General features: G+C 39.5%; 2 protein-coding genes across 3 annotated transcripts in view; one reads left to right on the plus strand and one right to left on the minus strand.

Moving 5' to 3' along the window:
- WDR41 (WD repeat domain 41) overlaps positions 1 to 13,973 on the plus strand; it is a 28,017-nt gene extending 14,044 nt beyond the window's left edge. Inside the window, exons 8-13 of the mRNA XM_005142004.4 lie at positions 757 to 867; positions 2,058 to 2,242; positions 4,636 to 4,757; positions 5,733 to 5,821; positions 7,630 to 7,763; positions 9,535 to 13,973. Of these exons, the coding sequence (XP_005142061.2) occupies positions 757 to 867; positions 2,058 to 2,242; positions 4,636 to 4,757; positions 5,733 to 5,821; positions 7,630 to 7,763; positions 9,535 to 9,687 (794 nt within the window). The 3' untranslated portion in view covers positions 9,688 to 13,973. The remainder of the gene's footprint in view (positions 1 to 756; positions 868 to 2,057; positions 2,243 to 4,635; positions 4,758 to 5,732; positions 5,822 to 7,629; positions 7,764 to 9,534) is intronic.
- The window catches only part of PDE8B (phosphodiesterase 8B), a 74,333-nt gene continuing 63,106 nt past the window's right edge, over positions 13,440 to 24,666 (minus strand). For both annotated transcript variants that reach the window (XM_034072546.1, XM_034072545.1), the window contains exons 14-22: positions 24,063 to 24,227; positions 23,255 to 23,300; positions 22,649 to 22,784; positions 20,788 to 20,986; positions 19,624 to 19,841; positions 18,663 to 18,798; positions 15,786 to 15,953; positions 14,300 to 14,429; positions 13,440 to 13,766 (exon numbers count right to left, since the gene is read on the minus strand). In XM_034072546.1, coding sequence (XP_033928437.1) covers positions 13,651 to 13,766; positions 14,300 to 14,429; positions 15,786 to 15,953; positions 18,663 to 18,798; positions 19,624 to 19,841; positions 20,788 to 20,986; positions 22,649 to 22,784; positions 23,255 to 23,300; positions 24,063 to 24,227 — 1,314 coding nt within the window. In that variant the 3' untranslated portion in view covers positions 13,440 to 13,650. The remainder of the gene's footprint in view (positions 13,767 to 14,299; positions 14,430 to 15,785; positions 15,954 to 18,662; positions 18,799 to 19,623; positions 19,842 to 20,787; positions 20,987 to 22,648; positions 22,785 to 23,254; positions 23,301 to 24,062; positions 24,228 to 24,666) is intronic.

Here is a 24,666-nt window from a genome sequence, read left to right on the forward strand (position 1 = left end):
CAATCTTGTGATACTGTCCAAAGCTATAATGAGACAATGTGACAGTTTCTATTGCTCAGTTGAGGACAGGGTTTTCTGTCTGTGCAAACTGTAAATCATCAGCTAGCTGTTGATAGAGTCTTTTGTTTTATATGTTTTATAAAAAAATCCAGGACTGAAAGTAGAGCACTGAATCAACAAAACAGACTTTGCTCAATATGATTAAACACTTAGCTAAAAAATTGGGAGCAAATAGTCTTCTTGTATTTAGACATTGGTGTGCAATGTTGACTTCCTTCTGAACTTCCCACAGTTCTGCAGTGCCCTTGAGATATAAAAGAAATTCCAAGATGGGTTAAAATAAAGTCTTAATTCCTGGTGATCTTTACGGCCTTACTAGAGAATATTGCATCATAAGTCAGATGAACCATCAAGAAGTATGTTTTGCTTTTAGTTTACTTATCAGTAAAGATGTTTATACTTTTCACTTCTACTTTCTGCAACTTCAGATGTAGACAGATTATCTGAATTTCAGTGTTAGTAGACTGAAGAGTTTTTAGCCCACAGTTGTGGTAGTAAGAGGCCTTAATAATAACACTGAAATAATTTATTCAAATGTTTTTGGTGTTATGAATGGACGTAAGTGGCTTTGCACATCTTATACTGTCTCACTTATGTTTTTGTGTCTTTTTAAAAAATGTGTTTCATTTAAGCATAGCTACATTTTATTCAAAATGATAAAACTCGTTTAAACAACTTATTTCTCTGTCTTTTAAGTAATTTTTAGGTTGATTGCTTGTAATGGTGGGTCTGAGGGTTGGAATGTCCTTGAAGTAAAACGCCTTGTTGACCATCAGGATAACATTTTGTCACTAGTCAGTGTCAATGGTAAGAGTCGTTTATAATGTAACTAGTTTTCTTAGTTACCAGTGGGATATTTCAACTATGGACCAAACTTTTAACTGGAGGGAAACTTCGTAGCTAGTAGATGTACCTTTCTGTGTAGCTGAAACAGTAGTGGAATGTGAAAATATAATGACTTTATTTATGGATTAACAGTGAAATAAAATCAGGTAGGTTATGATGTCAAAGGGGCACAAAAGAGGCAGTGTCATTGGTGAGAACTCTTCTTCCTGTTGGGAAACTTTAAAATGTATTTTTTTTTCTCATTTCTTTTGGTTCTTAAAACGGAATATACAATGCCACATCCTTTGCAGTTGTAGTCCCAAGGTAGCTGAAAGTTCAGGGTGTGCAGCTGTGTACCTGCATATAGATCCATTATTTAGAGGCCCTGGAAGGTGATGCAATCTCTGCTGCTTGTTAGGGCAGTACTGAGCTACCACCTGAAATTTGTCTACTCTACTACAGCTATAAACGTTTGTACTTTGTTCTTCCCTGTGTTTTTTTCTTTTTGTGGAGCATCCCCAGAGCCCAAAACAAGCTATTTCTGATGTGATAGAGAGTGTATATACATTGCAGTTATTTTCTCTTATGATTATGAAGGGGAAACAGTATTGGCCTTAAAAACACAAAACGCTAACTGTGTTAAATATTGTTGAAGCAGTTCCTTTCATGAGCAGTTCCAGTTCATGAGCAGCTGCTTCAGTCTTGACATTAACTCTCCATTTAGTTTTTCATCAGTATTTAAATTTATGGCAGAGACATACTTTGTTTTGTCTGAGGGGTGCTCATACACCTCCTTGTGCAAGGAATAGAAGGGTTTTGTATATAGGCAACAAATGAACTTCAAATACTTGGACATTCGACAGGTTTCCTTGCTTTTGCTATACTGAACTGTGGGCTGTGACTGGTGGATGTTTTCCTTGTTAGTTTTAATTCTACAAGAGAGAGCTCATCTCCTTTTGCTCATCTGAGATATGCTAGGTAATCAAATGAATGTTCAGTCAAAGGGAGAGTTTTTTGTGAGTTACATACTGCACATTCTACATAGCTTCACTCTAAAATAGGCTTTTTTAGCTTTTTAGGATTGTAATTTTATGTGAGATGGTTGGTTGTTTTGTTTTTTTTTTTTTAATAGAATGTGATTTGTATGTATGTGTTTTTTTTTTCCCCTCTAGACTTTACTTTTGTGACAGGTTCTCATGTTGGTGAGTTAATAGTTTGGGATGCACTTGACTGGACAAAGCAGGCATCTGAGTGCAACTTCTGGGACTCCTCTGTTCATCCAGATATACAGCCAGAAATAAAGTTATCTCAAAGCCCAAATGAAACTTCAGTACAACACTTAACATCTGATGAGGAGGTAAAAAGCTTTAAACAGTGAACTACTTCAAAGGAGGTGGCATGACCGTGACTTTACCACAGGAGGTCAAGTGTTTTGTGTTTTCATTTCATTTGTTTTAATACGAGAGGTTTATTTCAAATGTGCAAGAAAAGGGATTCATGGAAATGAATTCAAAAACACAAACTGTAACAAAATAAAAGCTGTGGAAAATCCTGAATGCAGGCTGAGGTCCAAATAGTTACCTGATGCATTTGTCTGTGAAAAGAGCATTCCTGAAACACTGGAGAGAGAAACATTGGTGTGTTTGTGTGTCTGTGTATGTGTGTGAAAGATGTACTTGTCTGTGGTTTTGTTGTGGGTGCCTTAGTTCTAGAAGGAGCAAAAGCCAGTCCTGTTCAGAAGAAGTTCTGAAATTTGTCTTCAAAATATTCTCAATCCCTGCTTGAAAGCTACATGGATGGGTTTTAAAGGGAGGGGGAAAGAATTTTGGGAAGTTCAGAAGCAGTTAAAACATTGAATGTGGAATCCAAGGCTGCTGAGGATTTTCTTCCTTTTATGGAAGTGAACTAAACAAATTGCTGCAGAATATTATTTATTTATTTATTATGATACTTTTGAATCATGAGAGGAAAAGGTAGTTGTAGCATAACATCCTGAAATAGAAGGTGCTTTTAGGGTGGAGCTGTCTGTGTTGTAAAGTTCCTACATAGGAATACATTTCTTTACCAGTTTCTATAATAAATTACTTTGTTACCTGCTATCTAAAAGTAGAACACTGTTCTTCATATTTAAAAGATAAAATTGGTATTTCCTCTGTTGGGAACTTTGTAGGCAGCTTGGTACTTAAGTAACTGAAGAAGATGTCCAGTTTGACACTGAGCTTGTAGGCAAAACATCGTCAGAGGCAAATGGGATGGTAAAAGTTTGACAATACTAGGAAACCATGCTAAGGAGTGCACCTGCTGTCCTGATATGTGTGTGTGTGTGTATGTGTGTTTATTTAACTTACCTGTCAAGATAGATGTAAAATTTATGCTTCATTGGGTTTGAAATGACCAGAGTTTTGCTGGGGCTTGGGTTTAAAAAAAAAAAGGGGAGGGGGGAGAAGAGTGGTTTGTGAAGAGCATCTTACAAAGCTGTAGGGGCTGTATGGAATTCAGGAGCCTGTCCTAAGGCAGAAGACTGTAAGGGAGAAAAGGCTGAGATACATGAGTAGCAAAGTGGTGTGGAAGGCCATTGGATTGAGCACAGCACAAAACCAGGAAAATAATAATAATGGGCATAGTATTTTTGCTTGATTTAGTAGAGTGCTATCAGAAATCTAAGCTTAGTTTCAGAGCTATTTGAGCTCCCACCACACATGTGCATAAGAAATAAAAATCCAAACAGAACCCTAGTGAGGCAAAAGCCAAAACAATCCTCCTCTGCCCCCCCCCCAAAAAAAAAACAACCAAACCCCAGAAAAACAGCTAAAACTAAAATGCAACAAAAACCTGGACAGAGTTTTGAGAAGTGTCAAAACATGGTTGAATACATATAAATATATGGAATTTTAGTCAAAGACACTGGCTTACCAGTTTTACTGAATGTTGACTGCTTATGAGACAGTAATGTTTAGGCTGTGTAGATGGAAGCAGGCCATGCAGGGAAATGATTCAGCATACTATCCCCTAAACAGGGTAGATTCAAAATCGAAATATGTACTGAATGGAAGTATTTTGCAGTCCTCTGTTTAGTACCAAATATTTATTGTGTGTATGTACATGCAGTTGTCCAAAACATGAGAAGATCTGAGTCCAATGATCTGTGAGCTGTTTGTGGTTTCTTAAGGCCATGATGGCTATGAAACAGAATCCCTGCACTTTTTCTGAAGAGCATTGAATGTAAAATGGTTCCAAGTATTTGCAGTGTTGAGTAATACCTTTCTGTGAGAGAATTCCTTTTCTACACTCTGTAGAACCCAAATGTTTAAGCAAGACTTGTTTTTTACAGCTTCAGTTAAGTTTAACAAAAATAAGGCAAAAATGCAGAACAGCTTCCAGTATTCTGTCTTTCTTGATAAAACGAGAATTTGTCAAAATACAGGGTATTATTTTAGTGTAAGAACATAAATATTTAATTGCAGAAATGTGTTGTGTTTCTGCTTAGACTGTAAAGTACAGGATGAAAATATAGGAATGAAACAACTATTTAGACTATAGGAACATGTCTCTCATTTCTTAAAAAAATCGAGTTTTTTTCCCTGTTACTTGCTGATTCCATACATTTGGGATAAAGCAGTAACACAAGGAGAAAAACAAGCTGGATAATGCAGGCCAGATGATGTCATAGTACTGCTGGAAATCCATTGCACGCAGAGTGATCTTTCAGTATCTGTTTCTGCAAGTTGTTCCATTGAATTTTCTTTCCAGTGTGTGTTTGCTGCTGTTGGGAAAGGCATATACGTATATAATCTTCAAATGAAGCGTGTGATTGCTTGCCAAAGAACTGCTCATGACTCTTCTGTACTGCACATTAAGAAGATTCCAAACAGGTACAAGTCATGGTACATTTTGTTAATGCAGTAAAGAAATGCAGAACTTGGAAGGGTGGCTAGAGTCAGTCTGCAAAGCCACATCTGATTTCTGGGGCCGGGACATGATCTTTAGTTTGATCTGCCTGTATTAGATGGAGCTTGTTGATCTGATTTTTGAAACTACAGCATTGTAATTCAGTGTGAAAAAACTATAGTATGCTTATTAATGCACAGGCTTAGATTAAAATGATTATTTTCAAAATCAGACCTGATAAAGCACTTTTGTCTACACTGAGAAAATACAGCTTAATAGCATTTTGCTTCTATAAAGCAAAGGCCTATGGCTGTTCGGTAAATATTTTTCACTAAATATTTTGTAACAGTTGAAATTTTTTTAAACAAAAAATAATAACTTCCAGCATTTGTCCAGTTAAATTTCTAGCTGGAACTTATTTTGACAGCCAAGTTGGACATTTTGCTACATTATATGTATCTCATAGTTGTGTTGTTAGATCCCTTTATAGTCTTCTTCAATGGAGAAAAAGCCTGTCAGAAAGTAAAATTTAGGGCCTTGCAAATCCATGTGCTGTTCTAAACTGTTCTAAATACGTAATGAAAAGAAGTATGTTTTTTTTGTTACTTTCCCATAAGAAAAAAAAAGTTCTTAAGGAAAGTAAGCTTATGGAAGGCATTAGTGGAACTGTGTTTGCAGATTCTAGACTTACTATCTGTTGTTTTACAGAGCACTATGATTTTAAAATGGAATTGAAAATGTGTAATTTTTTTCTACCTATTTTGCAAGTCCACTATATTTTGTCCTGATAAAAATGCACCTTGTTTTGTATGGAACACCTGGATGTCCTGCTACATTTGAGAGTTCTAGCAAACTTGTGTAGACGCTGAGGCACTTGCTATTTCTTCTATAGAAATATCACGAGGTGACTTGTGCAGATAAGTATCCATGTTAGTCTTGCTTAACAACTGTTTTTACAGGCAGCTGATCTCCTGTTCAGAAGATGGCAGTGTGCGCATTTGGGAGCTCCGAGAAAAGCAGCAGCTGCCAGCTGAAGCAGTTCCAACAGGTTTGTTTAGCGTGGGGTGAAAAGAACATTTAAAAAGGATACTGAGCAAGCTGATGTTCACTTTACAGTAGTAGAGAGGCTTACAGGCTTTGTAAGAAGAGATGATGTCTTTTGTATTCAACCAACTGGTAATAGATGTGGGTGAGAAACTGAATAAAGACATAGGTGTACAAGCCTTCCAGGATCTGATATGGGAAGCTAGAAAGTCCAGCTGAAGCAGTTCTATGCCGTAAAGTTTATTCAGACTTTACAGTTGTATCAGCTGATTTAACAAAAATTATGACCTCTCGTGACAAGCCCTCATCCACTTCTTGCACTTAATTGTGCTGGACCCTTTTTCATGCTGGAGTAAATAGTTGCAGGACCTTGCGAAGAAAGCCAAAGAAAAGCTTGGAGATGAGCAGCTGGCACTGAAAAATGTGTTTTTCACATCTCCTCCTTGAACTTGGAATTACACTGGGACTCACTTTGAGCTGTATCTAACATCGTTTACATCCTAACTTTGGGCAGCTCGGTTCTCAGGGCTAGTTGTAGATATTTTAGGAAGTGTTTTCTGCCAAGTACAGACACTGCCTGTGTAGTGCTTGCTGCTTTTTGACCAGGCCAGCAGCTTCCCTGTGCTGTGGTCTTGGACTGGTGCTCCGGATGAGATAGTTAGTATCATGAACTGGGAACAGTAATGAGCTGTTAATCTATCTTGTAGGACTTTTTTTTTTTTTAATTCAAGGTGTGAATAATTTTCTTGGTGTATCTTGCCTACCTGTCTGCTTTTTAAATTTTATTTTTTTAAATGCTGTTTTGCTGCCTGGGTTGATTTAGAAAGACTCTTTCAGTAACCTTCTGTCTTCAGTATTGCTGGTGGCAGCTAATCTACAGTTCTCTTTGTTGTTGTGACAAGTAGTGTTTGGTTTCATGTTGGAAATTTACAATGTCTGTGATTGGAGGCATTTGAGAAAAACATATGTAATGGTAAGGTAGGTGGAGTGCTGTTGATTTGCTCTTATTTTTATGTTCTAAGAATCCCTTGAGTAGTTGTTAAATTCTCCAGTTATCCCCCTTGCACCAGGACCATGGTCTAGCACACGTTTTGTGTGCTGATGGGACTGAGGGAAGGGTCAGTAAGAAAGTCTGATATGCATTGTATACAGAGCCCATCTTTCTTACTTCTGCCAGTATTATTCCACAGTTCTCCTAGAGGCTGTGGTACAGACATATGTTTTCTTGCTATCTAAATAGAACATGTGGAGTACAATATGTACACTCCAGTTTAGTTGATAGTTTTAAGTCTGAGGGAGAAAGCCAATGGGCACTGTAAAAAAAGGCAATTCAGGATCAGAAATTTGCTTGTTATCTATATGCCAGCACTCTAATGCCTCAGTGCAGGACACACAGGGAGAGACTGGTACCTCATTTCTCTCATCTTTTTATAGAAGTAACAGTTTAGGGGGACAAAGAGAGCAAAGGTAAACATCACTGAGCTGCATCTACCTTTGCTGTTCAGCTAATGAATTTTGGCAGGCCTTGGTTATCTTGTTAAATCTGTCTGTTGTCTCATCCAGGTGAGTAATTCAGCATGTTTGCTAAGTTAAGTCTACTTAGGACAAAAGACAAACTAGCTATGTTTCTTTGCCCCATGAAGGTGAATAATCCAGGGATAAAAATGTGGTGCTGGACCGATTCTGTCATTTTGCCATGCTGAATGTCCTGCTTTTAGATTTTAAGTGACTCCTGTAGTTCTTTCTTTAGCTAGAGGGAAAAAAAAATTGCATTTTCATTTTTGCTATTATCTCTACTGTCCTCCGCTCCAGGGTTTTTCAACATGTGGGGATTTGGAAGGGCAAACAAGCAAGCAAACCAGGCTGCTAAGAAGATGCAGGAAAATACACCTGTATATTTCTTGGATCTGGTTGGTGATTTGATTGGTCATTCATCAGCTGTGCAGGTAGGTGAGCTTTAGTAAGAACAAGAAAAAGTGAGTATCACTTACTAGTGTAATTTGGCAGTGTTTCTTAAAGAACTGCAGCTTCTGACTGGCTCTGGAGATTGAGAACACATCAGTTGTGTAGGACATTTAGTGCAGTCTGACAACAATAATACATACTGACTTAAAGTTCTAACGAGAGCGCATTCACCGATGCCCAACGATTGCGTGTGCAGATATATCCATACATGTAGGGTACTTGGTTTCTTAATGGACTGCAAAATATACAGCTGGGAACTGTGGTTTTGTTCCAGATTTCATCTTAATTTTGCAATCTTAACAAGGACTCATATAAAACAATCAGGAATTTTGTAGCCATCTGTTCTGTGAGTCTTAACTGGTATCAGGTAATGTCCTGTGCCTGTCTGCCTAGTAAATTATGTTTTTGTTTTAAATGGCATTTTCTCTCCACGCTTTTTTCTATTTGACAAACCTATTGGAGTAACAAACTATTTTCTTATTGAGGACTTCTATACACTTTCTTGACAAGAGCAGGGAGAAAGGCAGGTAGAGAGGAACAGTGTGGTTCTGGAGTAGTTCTCACAAGTATTCATGAGATTGACTGGATTTCAGAACTGCTAATTCCAAAAGCTGAAAGCTTTTCAGGAATAGCTAAGGTGAATCTTTCTGCTACAGGGATTTCTGCAAGGTTTTCTGCCCTTCTCTAGCAGCTTCCTGAAAAACTGCTGAAAGAAGCCCTTTTATCAGTAAGAGAAGTTGCTATCTGAGAAAGAGGACATACTGTGTAATTCAGCAAGAGGCATAGTAAAGAAGGCATATGTGGGATACTACAGGGTCACAGAGTAACTGAGATAATGGTGGGTATGATTTCCTGCAATGTTCTACATATGGAAAATTCCATTTTTAAACTCTGAGCAGACTGGAGGCTGGAAATGTTGAGTAGTGATGAAATGTGATTGTCAAAGATGTGGGCTTGAACTGACTGTTCTACTGGAACTGCATAGCTAGTAAGTGGCTGTTGCCAGAGCTGGTAGGCTGTAGCAGTCCTTGGCCTGAATGCTCCCTTGGGCACATCCCTTCATAAGCCAAAGAGTCAGGACACTACAAACATGCCATAGTGGTATCAATGACCTGGATCCACTGGCTGTTGAACTGTGATTAGTGGCTAATTTGAGGCAGCCTTCTGGAGGCCTCTGAAGTAAGGGATGACTACATGACTTGTCAGCTCCATTGCTCTTGCAAAATCCCTCCACTGCTGCTGTACTTTCCTCCTGTGTTGCAGTTCTTGCTGGTCTGGCTTACTCTGTATGACCAGGCGTGTGCTGATATCTGTCACAGTTGTTTACTCTGTGATCCTTCTAGGGCTGGTGATGGTAGCCCATGGTGTTGTGTGGGAAGGGGACAGTATACACAAGAGAACAGGATAGTGGCTTGTATTCCTGAGAAACCAGGCGATCAGAGTTTATGCAAGTCACTCACTCCACTGCTGCTGACTTGGAACAAGTTTCTTCAATATTCTGTACCTTAGCTTCCCTATCTGTAAGGCTTTACTGCTTTTTCTAAACTGAGGTCTTTCGGTTTGAAGTGTCATTAAGAAGTTGTTTTGATGTAGGGATTTTATGACATCTCAAACATATAGAAAGTATGCATTGTAATTTTGCATACTTATGTTCAGGCAAAATGTGTATTTTAGTCCAGTTGTACACCAGACATCTAATCAAGCTGACAGTCTCATGTGAGCATCATGGTAATAGTAATTGTCTCATTGCAGATGTTCCTGTACTTTGGTGAACTGGGACTGGCTACGTGCTCTGCTGACCACCTCATCATTTTGTGGAAGGATGGTGAACGAGAATCTAGACTTCGCAGTTTAACACTGTTTCAGAAATTGGCGCAAAATGGTGATTTGCAGCTCAAATTTTAAATTGCTTGGGTACAGGCTATGTATATGTAAACTGGGTACGTGTTAAATGTGAGTGTGAAGGAAAGTTTGAACTACTTGGAATGACTACCAGTAACTACCAGTAATATCATGTATTATATTAGAATTATTGTTAGTTGCTGCTACTCTTCTCAAAGGAGAATTTTGTATGTTGAAACTTACTTTGCTTACTCTGTCAGCAGAAATGGTGTTCTCTTGAAACATTGAAGATAAAGATAGTTTCTAATATTATTCCCAATGTTTAAAAATATCATGGGCAGATGTCAAAATTAAGATTTGTGAAAGTCCTTAAATGCATCAAAAGTAAAGAAGCTGGGGGCTTTCCACAGTGTTATGTGCAGAAAGCAAGCATATTAAAAAACACTGAGTCTTCCTGCTTGATGTAACATCTTTCTTGAAGCTAAACTTCAGTCAGTCATGGCTGAGATATGTATCCAGAGAAAAAAACCCGAAGAAACAGTTCTCAGATAGAATTCTTCCATTTTAAGTGGTTATCCTGCACTAACGGTAAGTTCAAGAAAGAAAATTAGGCAATACTGGTTTGTCAAGTTTTAATTTTATGACAAAGCTACTCCTAAACTTGAAGTAGCTGCCATTTTACTGCAGGTTAACCTACACTGCTGGATTTTATACAGCACCATCATCATGTTTAGCATGAAATCTGATTGGCTTAGCTTAGTCTTTCCACAAAACATTCATCAAATTAATTTGTATGTAATAAAAAGCACTGGCGTTACCATGGATTTTCAGGATGTAAAATACTTTCTTAAGCAGTAGCAGTTGCTGTGTTCAGTATTAGCAGAGCATTTCTGCCAGATGAATATTAAATTTTCAGCTGAAGTTTGCAGAGAAATCTGCACCAAGTTTGTAAGTATAAGTAATATTTTAGAGTTTAAAAATAAAAAGCCTCTAAGTAAGTACACAATGCCTTTTTCAAGTCTGAGATAGCATTAGTAATCTGAAAAATAAACAGGAATGGGAAGAAAAATTCCAAACTAAAGAACCCCAAACCAAAGCAACAAAAAACCAGAAGAACAAAAAAAGCCCCCAAAATTGATAGAAAGAAAGTGTGAGTGAGGATGATATAATGAGTGGTAAGTTACTATTTGATCTAGGGAAGGGGGGAATTGGGGAACTTAGTTGTCATAAAGCCATGAGAAGAGGGTGCTTGGGTCTACTCAGAAGATCTTAGAAGTAAGTTGCTTGCAGTGTATCAGTTGAAAACATGATAACCTTATGTTCCCAACAGTGAGAACCATGAGAACAACTATTTCATTTTTATGTGATTGCTTTTAAGTGAATATCTGGTAGGGAAACAGAGCTATTTAACTGAACAAGTCTAGTAAAAAAAACTCGCTCTGTATTTTACAGTGGTGTAATTCAGCCTTAAAAGGTCCTACATGCACGTATAAATATTTCTATCAGAAGTGCCATTGTTCTCAGATAATGCTCCATTGGTAATAGAGCTCCAGAGGTCTTTTCCTTTAAAAATGGTTAAGTTGAAAGTAGTACATTCAGTTCTTTCTTTTACAGGTGAACTTTGAGCATAGCAGTAAAGCTATAGTAGCTCACTCCTCTTACATAAAAGTTTGTCAGTTGCTGTTGGAAAGTCTAGTGAGCAGAATTTGGGTAACCAGATTAGAAATTTTACTTCCACTTTGTCCTTTTAAGTGTCTTTTTCCACATCTCAGCAATGCAGAATTCCATGTTCACCTCATGGAGTTAACCAGCAGACCTACTCTTAATACTTCTGTAACTCTGAGGCAGCTGTTGATCAACTGGACAGGTCAGAGTCTAAGATCTGTCAGATCTGACACAACTGGCAGATGACAGTTATTCTGTACTGATTTCTTTTTCTCTTAAAAAGAACATACTGCCACACAGACTATATTTTTTACTTAGGTCTCTGGCTGTGGGAAGAAACACGGGTTCTTGCAACAAATATACTGATTACACATCAATGCCTTAATCTGTGAACCAGAACTGAGGCTGAATTTTATTTCTTAGGTTCCTTCCACCATTGCCATTTTCTTCCCTGTGACAGAATTGTGACAAAAATAATGAATGTTTTACATGGGTGTGGTTTTACAGTGTTGCTGTATTTAACAAATTAAGATAACAAAGCTTTAGATCTTCTGAAATCTTTTCCTCTAATTCAAGTTGCAGTGAGCGTTTAGTAATCAGAATACTTATGATACAACCACCGAGAACACTAGTTCTAGACAAAGGAATAGTAAAAGCAAACAGTTTACAATATAAAAAACCAGATTTAACTTATGTGACTAAAAATTCATTGAAGAATGTTGCAATAGATAAGAAAGAATGAATAAACATACTTCACCAGAAACACCATTCTTCAGATACACACAATGCAGCATTTTAATACACAGCAACCTGCCTTAGCTATGACAAAAGTAAGGGTCTGTTACAATTCTAACAAAAATATAGCTTATATACATTTATCTGCACTTACATTTTATGAATGTTTCCTTTTGTTTCAGAACTTGGTACAAAACATACAAAAAAGGTTGGCACATTATGTAAGCTACCTGTAGCAGACAGCAGTCATTGTCACTTTTCTTCCACAGCAGTCTCAACTCTGTGTTTGGTTTTGTTGTTTTTTTTTTTCACCTTTACTGAGTTCAATTCATGATACAGCCTAGGAGAGGTAAAGAGTATGTCTCAAGACCTTTCTGTTTAAGGAGTAGTGGACTGCTTCTTAAACTGCAGCCACAGCTTTGAAGCTCTCGCCTGCAGCCTTGAGTGCACGGTATTAAAAATCAGCAGTTCAGCTAGTATTTATTAACTGAATAGTCTGAGAGTAGTCTAAAATTTGAAGTCATGTTCTGTGCAGGGTTAAATGAGATGTACAAAAATACACATTTGTGCTTTGGAAGCATAAGCATAAATTTTGTATCTTTAATGAAAAACTGTGTTTGATTTCTAACTTATTTACATATTTTGAAATACTTTTTACCTCACAAAACAAACCAACATTTTACTATGGGGAAAAAGCAGTACAAATTATAATGCTGTTACAAATTATAACCTGGAAACCTCTTTTAAAAAGCAGCAAGTTCATCCTAGGATTAAGTATCATAGATGGACTTATCATAAAATTTAGATCAGTTTAATAAAATTGATGATGTGTATAAACACCACTTTATAGAGAAGGATGTTGACCAAGTGCCACAATGGTTTTTGTGTAAAATTTGATGAAACATTTCATGTTAACATCTCTAAGATGGCAGGGAAGCATGTGGATATCACCAGTTTTACAGAGCATCTTGTTTTCTTTATTATGTTACTAATTCTAAGGGAATTTGACTGCTACCAAGATTTTATATGGAAAAGAAAGAACAGTAGTGCTCTAAGAGAAAGTCTGTATAATAAGAAGTTTGGGTTAAGTGGTGCAGGGTTTGTTTTTTACTGTCCTGTTTATCAAGGTTTAATTGTTCTACTGTGCATGTTCTCTTTTAGACCTATTCTTCAGCTCTCTAAACTGTATCAGTAGAATTGGAGAAGGCTTATGCTAGATAAGTGGGAAGTTTACACTTACTTGTCAACTTATTCTTACTCTACTGATGGCTAGATTACCCCTTTGTCTGAGAAACAGTTGTATGAAGTGTTAGTGAATACAGTTGTATCAATTACAAGATTTGACAGATGTATATTCAGTATTAGAAATCAGCTTCAGAAGTACATTTTCTGCCACAAAATGTTATTTCCAAAGAGCACTTATTAATCTGTGGATTATGTAGCCTTCTTGAAAACATTTTTCTTTAGGATTCAGAGAAGCTTAGAAGTGAGTGAATAAAATATTTCCTTCTTGCCGTAAAGTCTCAATTTCACTGCAAAGGAAACACCACCCCTCTTGTATCCAAGTCTGTAAGTGATTCACAGTGAAACTGGTAGATCAAGAGGTCTGATTTTCTTGGCTTAGTGTCAGTTGTTGTTTTCTGATGGGAGCCTGACACTCTTGCACTTTAATTCATCCAGTGTTTTCCAGTGTTTGTAGTTATTAGCCAAGTGTTGCATCAAAACAGGCAGATGTGCAAATGCTGAAATGAATAGGAGGATCAGTTGTACTGTGTACAGAGCAAGCAGAACAGCCCAACCTAATCTGAAATCGTCATTCTCCTACTTTTTCTTGTTCCTTCAGCTGTAAGCTAATGCTAAAAGGGGAAAGATCTTTTCAGTCTGTTTCTTTCACAAGCAACTCCCTTTCTTAATGTATGATGACTTCATTAAATTGTGCTAACACACAACCACTGTGGCCTCAGTTTCTGCTGCTCAGAAGAAATACATTGACATAAAGGAAAAAAAAAACAACCAAGCATTTTAGATGAAAAAAAAGCTTAGTTTAAAGCCATTACTCCTTTACATAGATTGTCTGGTAAGTGCTCAACTTCCGTAAAGTGTGTTGTTTGCAGTGCACTGGGTTTAACCAGCATCATTGCTTAGTTCTTATGCTGTACTAATATATGGGTACTGTCCCTGGAAAAAACTGACTCGAGGCTAGCTTGAGATTGTTCGGTTTAGTCTGTTGAATTCTCTGTCTTGGAGCAAGGAATTAAAAAGCAGAAGTACTTACCATCCCATGCATCGAACATATCTGTTATAAAATAATCAATGAAGGAAATTTGAGACTTGGGGATGCTGCAGGTGTTTCTATCAAATACTGGCATTACAACAGGCAGACCCTGTCTCTTCTCTTCATCAGTCTAAGAAAACAAAACTCCAGTTAGCCCCTAGAACTTTGCTGGCTTTAATGCTGGAGTAGCAAAGGCCAGGGGATAAGATGAATTGCAGTAGGAGATTTGAGGCACACTCTAGAACCCCTGAGGTGACCTACCTTAGTTTCACGTGCTTTATTTTGTCTCAACAGGGACTCTGTTACTCTACTGCTGTGATTGCTTTTAGCTCTAGTAAGACAATGCTCAGCTGAAAATGGGAAGTGGGGTTGTGGCAGATGGCCGCATTCTTTAGCAGATAGCTGCTTTGATCACACAAAGGTTGAGGCTGGAAGAGACCACTAGGGGTCACCTAGTCCAACATCCCTGCTTAAGCAGGGAGACTCAGAGCACATTACTCAGGACTGTCTCCAGACAGCTCTTTGAATGCCTTCAGGGGAGGAGACTCCACAACCTCTCCAGGCAGCCTATTTCAGTGACCAGTCACCCTCACAGTAAAAAAGGTTTTCCTTGGGTAGAACACCCTGTATTTTAGTTTATGCCCATTGCCTCTTGCCATATTGCCTGGCACCACCAAGAAGCATCCGGACCCATCCTCTTGACACCTTCCCAGGGATCTCCTTTTTTACCACATCTCTAGTGTCTGTTTCAAACCATTTGTCTTTTAAGAGGAATCTTGCTTATGCCACTTTCTCTGCTTGTGTTGGGTTATAAGATGAATAGAAGTAAGGGTATTCCCTTTAACTCTGTGGCCACAACTGAAAGAGGGCTAAGAATCTATCAGTTGTTCAACTAAACATCTGGTAGAGTGTTTCACTTTCAGGAAACTTGTGCATTTGTGCACCAGTAGATAAATTGATTATTGAGAAAGGAAGTTGAGCTTCCATTTCTGTCCAGAGAGATCCCATTTGATAAGTGTTTACACTGCCCACATGTCTGCAGTACTGGCCTACCACATCATCTGCCTACTGTGATGGTAGCTCAGGTGCCATGTTAGAAGAGAAAGGACCAGCCTGATGGTTCAGCGGAGGGCTTCATCAAGCAGATCTTCATGCTCTCTTCAGGGAAGGTATTGGGACTATAAGCGAGAATGTTGACAATCTTGAATTTCAGCCAATTAAATTCACCAAGGCTAATCAAATAGTTTTTGTTTAGCTAGATGGAGAAAGCGTAAAGCTCCTTTTCACCATTTTGTACTGCAAACTTTGTGGTAAGCAAACTAGCTAACTTTGACTAGAGTGATTTTTTCTTTATGAAACTAAAGGTCTGGGGACAAAAAGCATACATCTGGCTCTGGTGATGCCAGGCAGACCCCATGTGGAACAGCAGACCTGCCGATGTGTGCTTTGTTACCTAACCCAATAGTCATTATAAAAATACACGTACCTGTGCAAAATACTCCTCTGAAATCCTCCCTGCCCATTCGATACACAGCTCTAGGGGGCGACATGGATTTGCTACATCTGCACATTTAATCATCATGCGCTTGATCAGTGTCTGGTTGTCTGGAAAATTCTTTATATTGGCTGTACATTCACAGTCACTGCCTTCACTCTGTAAAAAGAGAGTTGGCTTCAGGAGTCAGTGGCCAGTATCCCTGCCAGCAGGAGCAGGGCATCATTATCAGCTCCATTGCACCGTAGGCAGTAAGCAGGCATCCCGCCTGAAGCCTAATTTCATACAGAGCACCAGGAATTTGGAGCAGAACTGCAAAGGAGAACTGCAGCCTTGCTAAGTAACTAATTAAAGCCCCATTACATGTGACAGTTGTGGAGATTTTCATGATTAATAGCAAAGTCTGTGAAATAAAACAATCACAGGCTCTTAATTGGGTAGAGTGAGTTACCCTTCTCTGCATCCCAGCCTTGACGTCTTGGAACAGGACCAGGACAGAGGGACGCATTACCAACTGTGAGGTGATAAATGGTCTTCCTTGTTGAGTTGTTTAAATTTAAGGATTTTTTTGGTCTTAGTTATCAGCTAGGACCAGGTTTTAGATAATCTTTGAGATTAACAGTAGGAAAACACAGGAGTGGCAGACTAATTGCAGGGAGTCTCTGCTTTCTAGGCAGTAAAAAACTGCTTATTGACTGCTCTTGAGAATGGGTGAAGGGGACAAAGCAGTGCTTGCAAGTCTGCTATAGCATCATCTTCTGGGTCTTGAACAATTTAGAAGGGCCCAGGTATATTATGTTCCTTATTGAGTAATAAAAAGCCTCTACCTCAGCTCACTTTGGTATTAACACTGTTCTCAAAATAATATGTAGTTATAGCCTCCCTTCACTGCAGTTTCAACTGGAGTGAAATACTGAGCATGAATACTTTTTACCATCATGGCTAAATTAACCTCTTTGTGGTTTATGGGGAGATGTTCTGCAGTGACTCTTGCCAATTCAGACATTAATCTTCTAATGTCACATTTAACAGTTAATTTATTTTCTTTTCAGCATGCTGAAAAAGATGCCAAATTAATGCTGCTCCTTAGCTGTTAACCAAAAATAGGAAAGAGCCACCATTAACCATGAGGAACAGAACAACCTAATATCAGGAAAAAAAAAAAAGCCTGCAATACAAGTGTTTCTGTGCTCCACTTTTATTGCCCTCCAACTATTTTACATTTTGAAATAGCCTCTGCTATAAACTGGTAAGATGAAAGAGAATGAGTAAAGAAAAAGTATTTAAGAACAGCCCTTTAGGAAGTGCTGGAACAAATGCATTCATGGGATAAAAGCAAGATTCCCAGAAATATGTTCAGAGCTTGGAAACACGTGGTTTCGGTGAGGGTTGTGAATCTAAGTCCCACAGGCCAGTGTGGGGGTGCCAGAAAACTAAAGGCATTTTAAAGGGGTGTAGATTGACAAGACATTTTGGAACAATGCTTAAACTGTCAGAGCAAGAAATGAAGCACTGTGAGAAGCCACATTTCCCAGTGACACCTCAGGTGCCTTTTTTAGAAACCAATGGAACAAGCTGCCATCTGGTCACCACGTAAGTACAGAGAAACCTGAGAATAGGTATTTCCACTACTAATGTGGACCTTCCTTTCCTCTGGACCTTGATCTAAAGTGGGATCCTTGCTGTCCTGGCTTAGTCCATGCCTGGAGGGCAAACCCATGAAACACACCACCAGGCGATGTGCTGGGAGAGCCATGCAGAAACAGTGATAGGTGCCCTCAGCAGTGCCCAAAGCATGTCCCCTGTGCTGTGGGACTTGTGACACTGAAGATGATCAGGCTAATTCAGACCCAATGCCACATCCAGTGAGCCCTCCACAGACTGAAGTTGCTGTGTCCACAGAACCTGTGAAGTTCAGCTCTATTTGTGATTTCCAGTTCAAACTGCTGGGCGAATGGAGCTCAGCGATCCCTAGAAGCAGGTCAGTTAACTGATGTAATGCTGTCTGCAAAGTTGTAAACACTGACTGGTTTCTGCATCCATGACAATCTATGGAGCGAGAACCTGCATGAAATGACAACCTATAGTGTGAAAAGTCTAGTTATGGAGAACTGACAGAAGCTACTTTTATTTATTTTTAATACCAATGACCTTCAATTTGGTCTGACGTACGTTTTTTTTCAGTCTTTCTAAGCACTATTTTCTCTAAGCTGTGATAAGATGGTATTTGCTTAGGTGAGTAACAGTGCCTTGGAGAGCACTCCGGACACTGAGCACTCAACTGCAAGTGGCAACAAGAGATGATCAAAAGGGGCCTGGGCTGGGAAACCTGGAAGCATCTTACAAAAGGTACCCTGTCTGGTGATGGAATGTGAGGGTGTATAACTGGTAGGAATAAAGGTTTGGCCATTTCTTGGTACAGTGAGGAATGGAAATGGGGTGAACAGCTTGAAGGCTCCAGATTACACTGACACAAAACTGCCAGGGCAGATTCCTCAGTTGCAAGCCTGGGTTTAGGCAATCCTGCTGTTTGGAGGCAGGACCATAGGCATAAGTGCCAACCTGGTGCCGTGCGCAGAGTTTTGCATGAACAAAAGAACCCACCCACAGGTTTTCTGAGCACAAGATGGCTTTTGAAGGCAAGGCTTGTAAAATTAAGTGTTTAAATGGGCTAAGGGCAGAGCCAGACATAGAAAACAAGAAAACAGAAGTATTTTTTCAGTTTGAGATCTGAGGTCACCAAACCATTGTGGTTTTTGGCCACTACCACAGTGCAAATTAATACAAAGTGAATGAAAATGACACTGAAGGTTGTCTCTGAAGAACTCCACTGAAATGCCTGAAGGCATGAAGACCTGCAGCACTTACGTGTGAGCTGGTCTCCTCAGAGGCCATGGGCTTGTTGATGCTGTTCACAAATTTGTTCACATGCTCAAAGTGCTTCGTCATCTCTGTGGCCAGAACCATATCAATAATGGCCTGGCGCAATGTCCGGTAGCGATTTCTGGGGAACAAAAAAGAGTTCCTGCTTGCAAGGCTGACAGAGCTCTATCCTTTCTCATCCCTGCCCAGACTGCACTGCAGAATGCTGCTTGGGAAGAGCAGCATTGGAGGAATGGGCCGTATCATGCTTCTCCGGCTTCCTCCAGCTCTGAATTCCCATATTACCTAGATTTTTTTGGTTGGTTGGTTTTGGTTTGGTTGGTTTTTTATTAGTTTTGTTATTTTTACCTAATGAAAACAATCCCCTGGAGTCAATAAAAATTTATAGTTCAATTTCCTAATTGTAACACTGTAACACTACGGCAACACCCCCAGGAATGGCACCAACACATTTCCATCTCACTCTATGTTAGCTTGGAATCAAATCTCAGGTTTTTCAAAACCCAGAAGAGTTATAAGGTCTAGACAAATTCATCACCTTCTTGGGGTCAGCCCCCATCGCCTTGCACATCCCTTTCTCTCCCACATCACTTTCTCTCCACCCTGTCCCTGCCAAAGCTATGCTGATGCAATGGGAACTCCCAGGCTACATGCACACCCGGCAGCAGGGTGTTTCCAACCCTCCCAGAGGTTTCAGCTCCCTCCACTTAGTCCCCTTTCCATCCCATGTGAATGCAGCAGTGCCAGCAAGCATGGGGCCACAGGTAGGCACATCTAGGTGCTTTGAAAAATCATGTCTACATGGGATTCTGGAAGAGGTTAAATATTGATGTCTTTATCTAAATTACATTCCTGGTTTAGAAGGTAGGCTCTCAATCCACCCCAAACTAAAATCACCAAAGAAGCAACTCACACACACACACTCCCCTTTCTCCAGCAGACCCACCTATCAATGTTCTTGAAAATGTTGCATTTGCTGTCTTTAATTGTAAGCTGAAATGCCAGTGCTGTGTGATGACTCTCTAATACAGCTGTATCATTGTAAAGGACAGCTAATTCACTGCCCGCATTGCACAGGAAAGAGTTGGTCCGTCCTGGGTGGTCTACATCGTGAATGGTGGCAGCTATTAGTGCAGCCACTTCATCTAAGTGGTCAAGACTTCCCTACAGGAAGAGAGAAAAATTGTGATGTGGCACAAAAATGAAAGTAAATAACCTCTGATCTTTTCCCTGTACCCACAAACACACAAGTGTAAGCTTGACTGCAGGGATTATACTTCCTTGCACTTATTTTCCATGCACTCTGCCCACAGGTTACCTACTCCAAAACCTTCCCCCCCACTTTACCAAACCCCTCTTTCCTCAACAAAGCCTTTTACTGTGCTGTCACCTCAACTGTATCTTTGCATTAAAATTCTCTAATGGTGGATGGATCATCTAATGGTGTCCTTCTACTTTGTGTGCTTGGCTGAATGCCTCTGTATTGACTCTGCTCCTACACAGCTTGTGTGTTTTAGGATAGGAGAGGATGTGATTTCAGTTGGAAGGGACTTGAAATGATCACGCAAGTCCAACTGCATGACCACTTCAGGCCTAACCAAAAGTTACAGCATGTTATAAAGGGCATTGCCCAAATGCCTCTTAAACACCAGCAGGCTTGGGCATTGACATCTCTAGAAAGCCTGTTCCAGGGTTTGACCACCCTCTTAGTAAAGAAATGCTTCCTAATGTCCACTCTAAACCTTTCCTGGTGCAGCTTTGAACCATTCCCATACATCCTATCATTGGATCCCAGGGAGAAGAGCTCAGCACCTCCCTCTCCAAAGCTTTTGCAAAACTTTATTAAGAGCTGTTACTAACAACCACTTACCAGGGGACAGAAAAGAGACGGGTATTCCCCTCTATTCCTGCTACTTAAAAATGCAAATTCCTTACTCATATAGACTTTGTGGGCAGTTTATCTAAAGATCAACAGGAATACTTCAGGAACAGAGAGACTTTAGGAAGCCAGGACCATTATTAAAGAAAACATCTGACTTTTGAGTGACAGACATAAGATGGCAAACACACTGAGATCATAGCCGAAAAGACTCCCAGCTGGTGGTTATACCTTGACTCTCTCCTTCCTGAGAAAGAAGGCGGTAGCATGCAGGACATCTGCTGCATGTGTGGAGTTGTGGTATGAGTTGGAGGAGTGGTAGTTAGCTTCAATCATTTGCAGCCACGCTCGCAGTACTCCTTCCGAACAGTTTAAAAACTCAGAAACCCCAAACCGGGCAAAAATCTTTAAGCCCAAATACACTAACGGCCTGCAAAACAATGAATTAAAAAGCACTGCTGTAAAACAGGAACTTCTGATGTTCTAAAGAGAGAGAGTTTTGGCAAAGGAACCAATAAGACTGTATATATGAAAGTTGGAGGGGAACGGTAAACAGTTTTAAATTGCACACCTACAACCTCTCACAACCCTGACCAAAGTTACAAATCACTACATCTACCCTTCTTTCAGACATCCTTTCAGTATGTTCAGCAGAAAGGGTGCAGTTCCACTAGAGTTTCGACAATTCTTCTGGCTTCAGAAAAAAAGTTTAAATGCTCATATTTTTCCTGAGGAGAAAAAAGAGACTTTGAACATGACACAGGCACATCCCAAAGGCTAAAAAGGTCAAATGGCTGCTGTTTAAATTTGTTCTGTGGCTTCAGGGGGTCCATATTTCTACTTGCTGACTGTTTGAAGTTGGCAATATGCAAAGTGTATTGATGTCTCCCAGAGCAGTGCTTGTTTTGTATTTCATATGAACTCTTCTAGCTTTAGGCCTGGATTACTTTCTAGAGCTGAGGCATGAATCTGTCATCAGTAAACCACCCTCTCTTTAATTCCACATGCTAACAGGCAGTAGGTAACTGCTTGTGTGTGTGTCTGTAGGGGTTTAATATCTAAAATAGAACTTCTGAACTCTCAAGCAGAAGCCTTCTACTTTCTTGCTCCAAGCAGTATGGGCTGGACTAAACACAAGTGGCATGTCCTGAATCCTAACCAGCAGTGATCTCCTGGCTGGAGAGGGCATTTGAGGTCTGGCAAATGTGATTCTGGGGAGGACAGCAGTGGGCTGGTGTGTGAAAGAGTGAGTAGAGTAAAATCTCAATTCATTTTGGTTCTTAAGTCTAAATTCACTCTGGGTTGTCATTTACTCTGTGTGGCCTGTGACAGAGCCCTATCTATCAGTCACATTTTTCACTCCTTCAAGGTGATCTATAGAGCTCCCGGGCTGAGAAACGCACAACCAAAAGCCAACATCAGCAAATTAAAAACAGGCAAATGCAAATTCCAAAAATGGCCACTTTCTCCAATCAGAGTACAAAAGTCTAGGTAGACTCTTCAATTCTTTGCATCTTAGAATGAAAATAACTTTTGTCTGTGCATGACATGTTTATTTTTGTGGTCTACATGACCTCAAAACTACTGGCATCTTCTTTCATCATAAGCTTTAAAAGGTCAGGCTCTTGGTCCTATCCCTGGTTTATCCTCTATCTATCTCAGCTTTTTATCCCTATAATCAAAAGCCACAGTTGCCTCAGAGCTTCCTAAATCATAGGGGGATTTAGGTGAGGAAAGCAAGAGGCTTGTTTTTTCCAGCAGCGCCGTTTGCATATCAGCAGGAGAGAGGGGCATCTGTGGGATACCCAGCATGTAACAACACAAGACTATGCCAGACATCGTCAGCTGTACAGGGTGGATGGGAGTCATGTCCCAGAGAATCCTGGAGGGCTGCAGATGCTGTCAGAGAAGACAACAGGCTGCACAGGTCTATCCATGACCATCATGCATGCCTGGCTTGTTAAATGGGACCGTGGTATCAACACGCACACACAAAGAAGGCAGCTTTCACACATCTGCTGTGCCTTGTGCCAAAGCAACTACAGCTCTTCAATAACATCTTTACAGGCATTCGGGGAAAGGAGTCCAGTACCTTTTATTTGTAATAGCCTCCAACTCAAAAATATTGAAGTCCCAGCTTTCCTCATTATCCAAGAGCTGCGCAATACAGGGCGGAACATCATTGATGGTGTTTGGCATTGAAAGGTGACTATGGCTCAGGTTCACATCTGTTGAAATGGATTTTGGGAATTAGAACATTCCTGGATTATTTTTACCTCCCACATGCACAATTTCATTTAGAAAATAACTCATTTTCAAGTAAAACAACTCTTTTCCTTAAATAAAAAAGTCTGTAATAAAGCCTACAATATATATAGTTTATATTATTACATGTGATTTGGACATAAACTAAAAAGATCAATAAACCTTTCTTTGAGTGACAATTTAGTATTTTCCTAGTCTTATTTTCTACAGTCTTATTTTCCTACAGTCTATTGGCTTTTCTGTAGTCTTATTTTCTTATTTCTTTCAATTTGCTTCAACTCCAAAATGGAGGCAGTCTAGCACTTGTTCTGCAGTCATGTAGCAAGTGTTTTCAAAGATGGACATCCTATTGCACATTAGCTTGGACTTCTATGTCACCAGCATCTACCAAAGATGTCACACAGGCAAAGGGAAATTTAAAATGGTGACTTACTTTTAGAAAACACATACTCATTTCCTGACAGTCTTCTCAAGCCATCCTGAAAAAGCAAGTTTATTGTAAGTTTTAGGCAGAGCAACCATCGTTAATTCCAAAAACATTTTCTTTAGCTACTATTCCTATTGTAGCACTATAAGCACCAACCCTTTTTTAAGGTCTTTCAAAATAGACATGAAAGGATCCAAGGAGCACTAATCTGAGATCTCCAGAAAGGACATTATGAAATATACAGTGTTTTGCCCCCCTTAACCCTTTCATTGGCATTTGCAGGATTTCATCATTCAAATTAGCAACTATAACTTATTTTTCATTTTCTTTATATTATTTTGACAAGGATTGGCTCAGTGTATGCTAAAAAATGAAGTATTCATTGCTGAAATCTAGGCAGTCTTGTCTCTGGTGAACAGCATTGCTGCTATTACAAGACCAAAGTCAGAACCTGATTAAAATAACCTTACCCTTGCACTGGACCAGCTGTAGAGCAATCCCTCTATTCCCATCTAAGCTTCTAAAATTTGCAAAAAAGTATTTCCTTGAGACAAATCAGAATGGATGATACAGTTTCCAGTGGCAACTGTGTTCACTTATATACGAGGATGAATGCACCCAATGCACTGAGACATGGCCATATCTTACTACATCTTGGGGCCTACTGTTTGTAGAAAGACCAAAATCCTTAAGTGAGATGGTGATGAATTATGAGTCCCCTTCCCATTTCTTGTGAAATTTCAGCACAGCAGAGCACTGAACTGTGATGTAGGGCACTGGTAGTGTTAATTTCATCTTTATTAATTTTACTCACAGTCATCAGACCTCCGACAAGATCACTTGTGTGAGGATCTTCATCTTTGGTACCTAGCTGAGGGGAATAAAGTTCTGTTGTCCGCAGGATTTCCAGAACCCTGTCCAAGGCCTCTGCTACTGTGATGGGGCTGTTTTCCTGGGCGGCATTAATTATGTTAATAACCTGAAAACAGATTAAAGAGGCAGGTGAGGAAGACTGAATGGCACTTTTGTCTTTTCTTATTAGAAATTTTTCATCCTTGGCTTGATTATGCTATTTCCCATTCAGGAAGTGCTATGTATTTTCCTCAGCCTTTGAAGTACAACTCTGAAAATGTAAATTTGTGCTCATATTGTCTGGTATCCATCTGCTATTTATAACTGGGAAACTCCTGGGAAGTGAAAGCAGAAGGGTATGGGGTATCTGAAAATATTGCAGGTGGGTAGACCAAAAACTAGCCATGTCCCAGTCCTTCAACATAGTCAGGGCTGCTCAGCAGCAATCATTCAGTCTCTAGAAGAAAAAACAATAACCGACCAACCAAACTCCTGGATGTGACTTAGATATCCTGATCCTGGATGTAAAGCCTTAGTTTTATCAATGTGAAAACTAAGTGCAGAGA

This window comes from Melopsittacus undulatus, chromosome Z, assembly GCF_012275295.1.
Source record: "Melopsittacus undulatus isolate bMelUnd1 chromosome Z, bMelUnd1.mat.Z, whole genome shotgun sequence".
Lineage (NCBI taxonomy): Eukaryota > Metazoa > Chordata > Aves > Psittaciformes > Psittaculidae > Melopsittacus > Melopsittacus undulatus.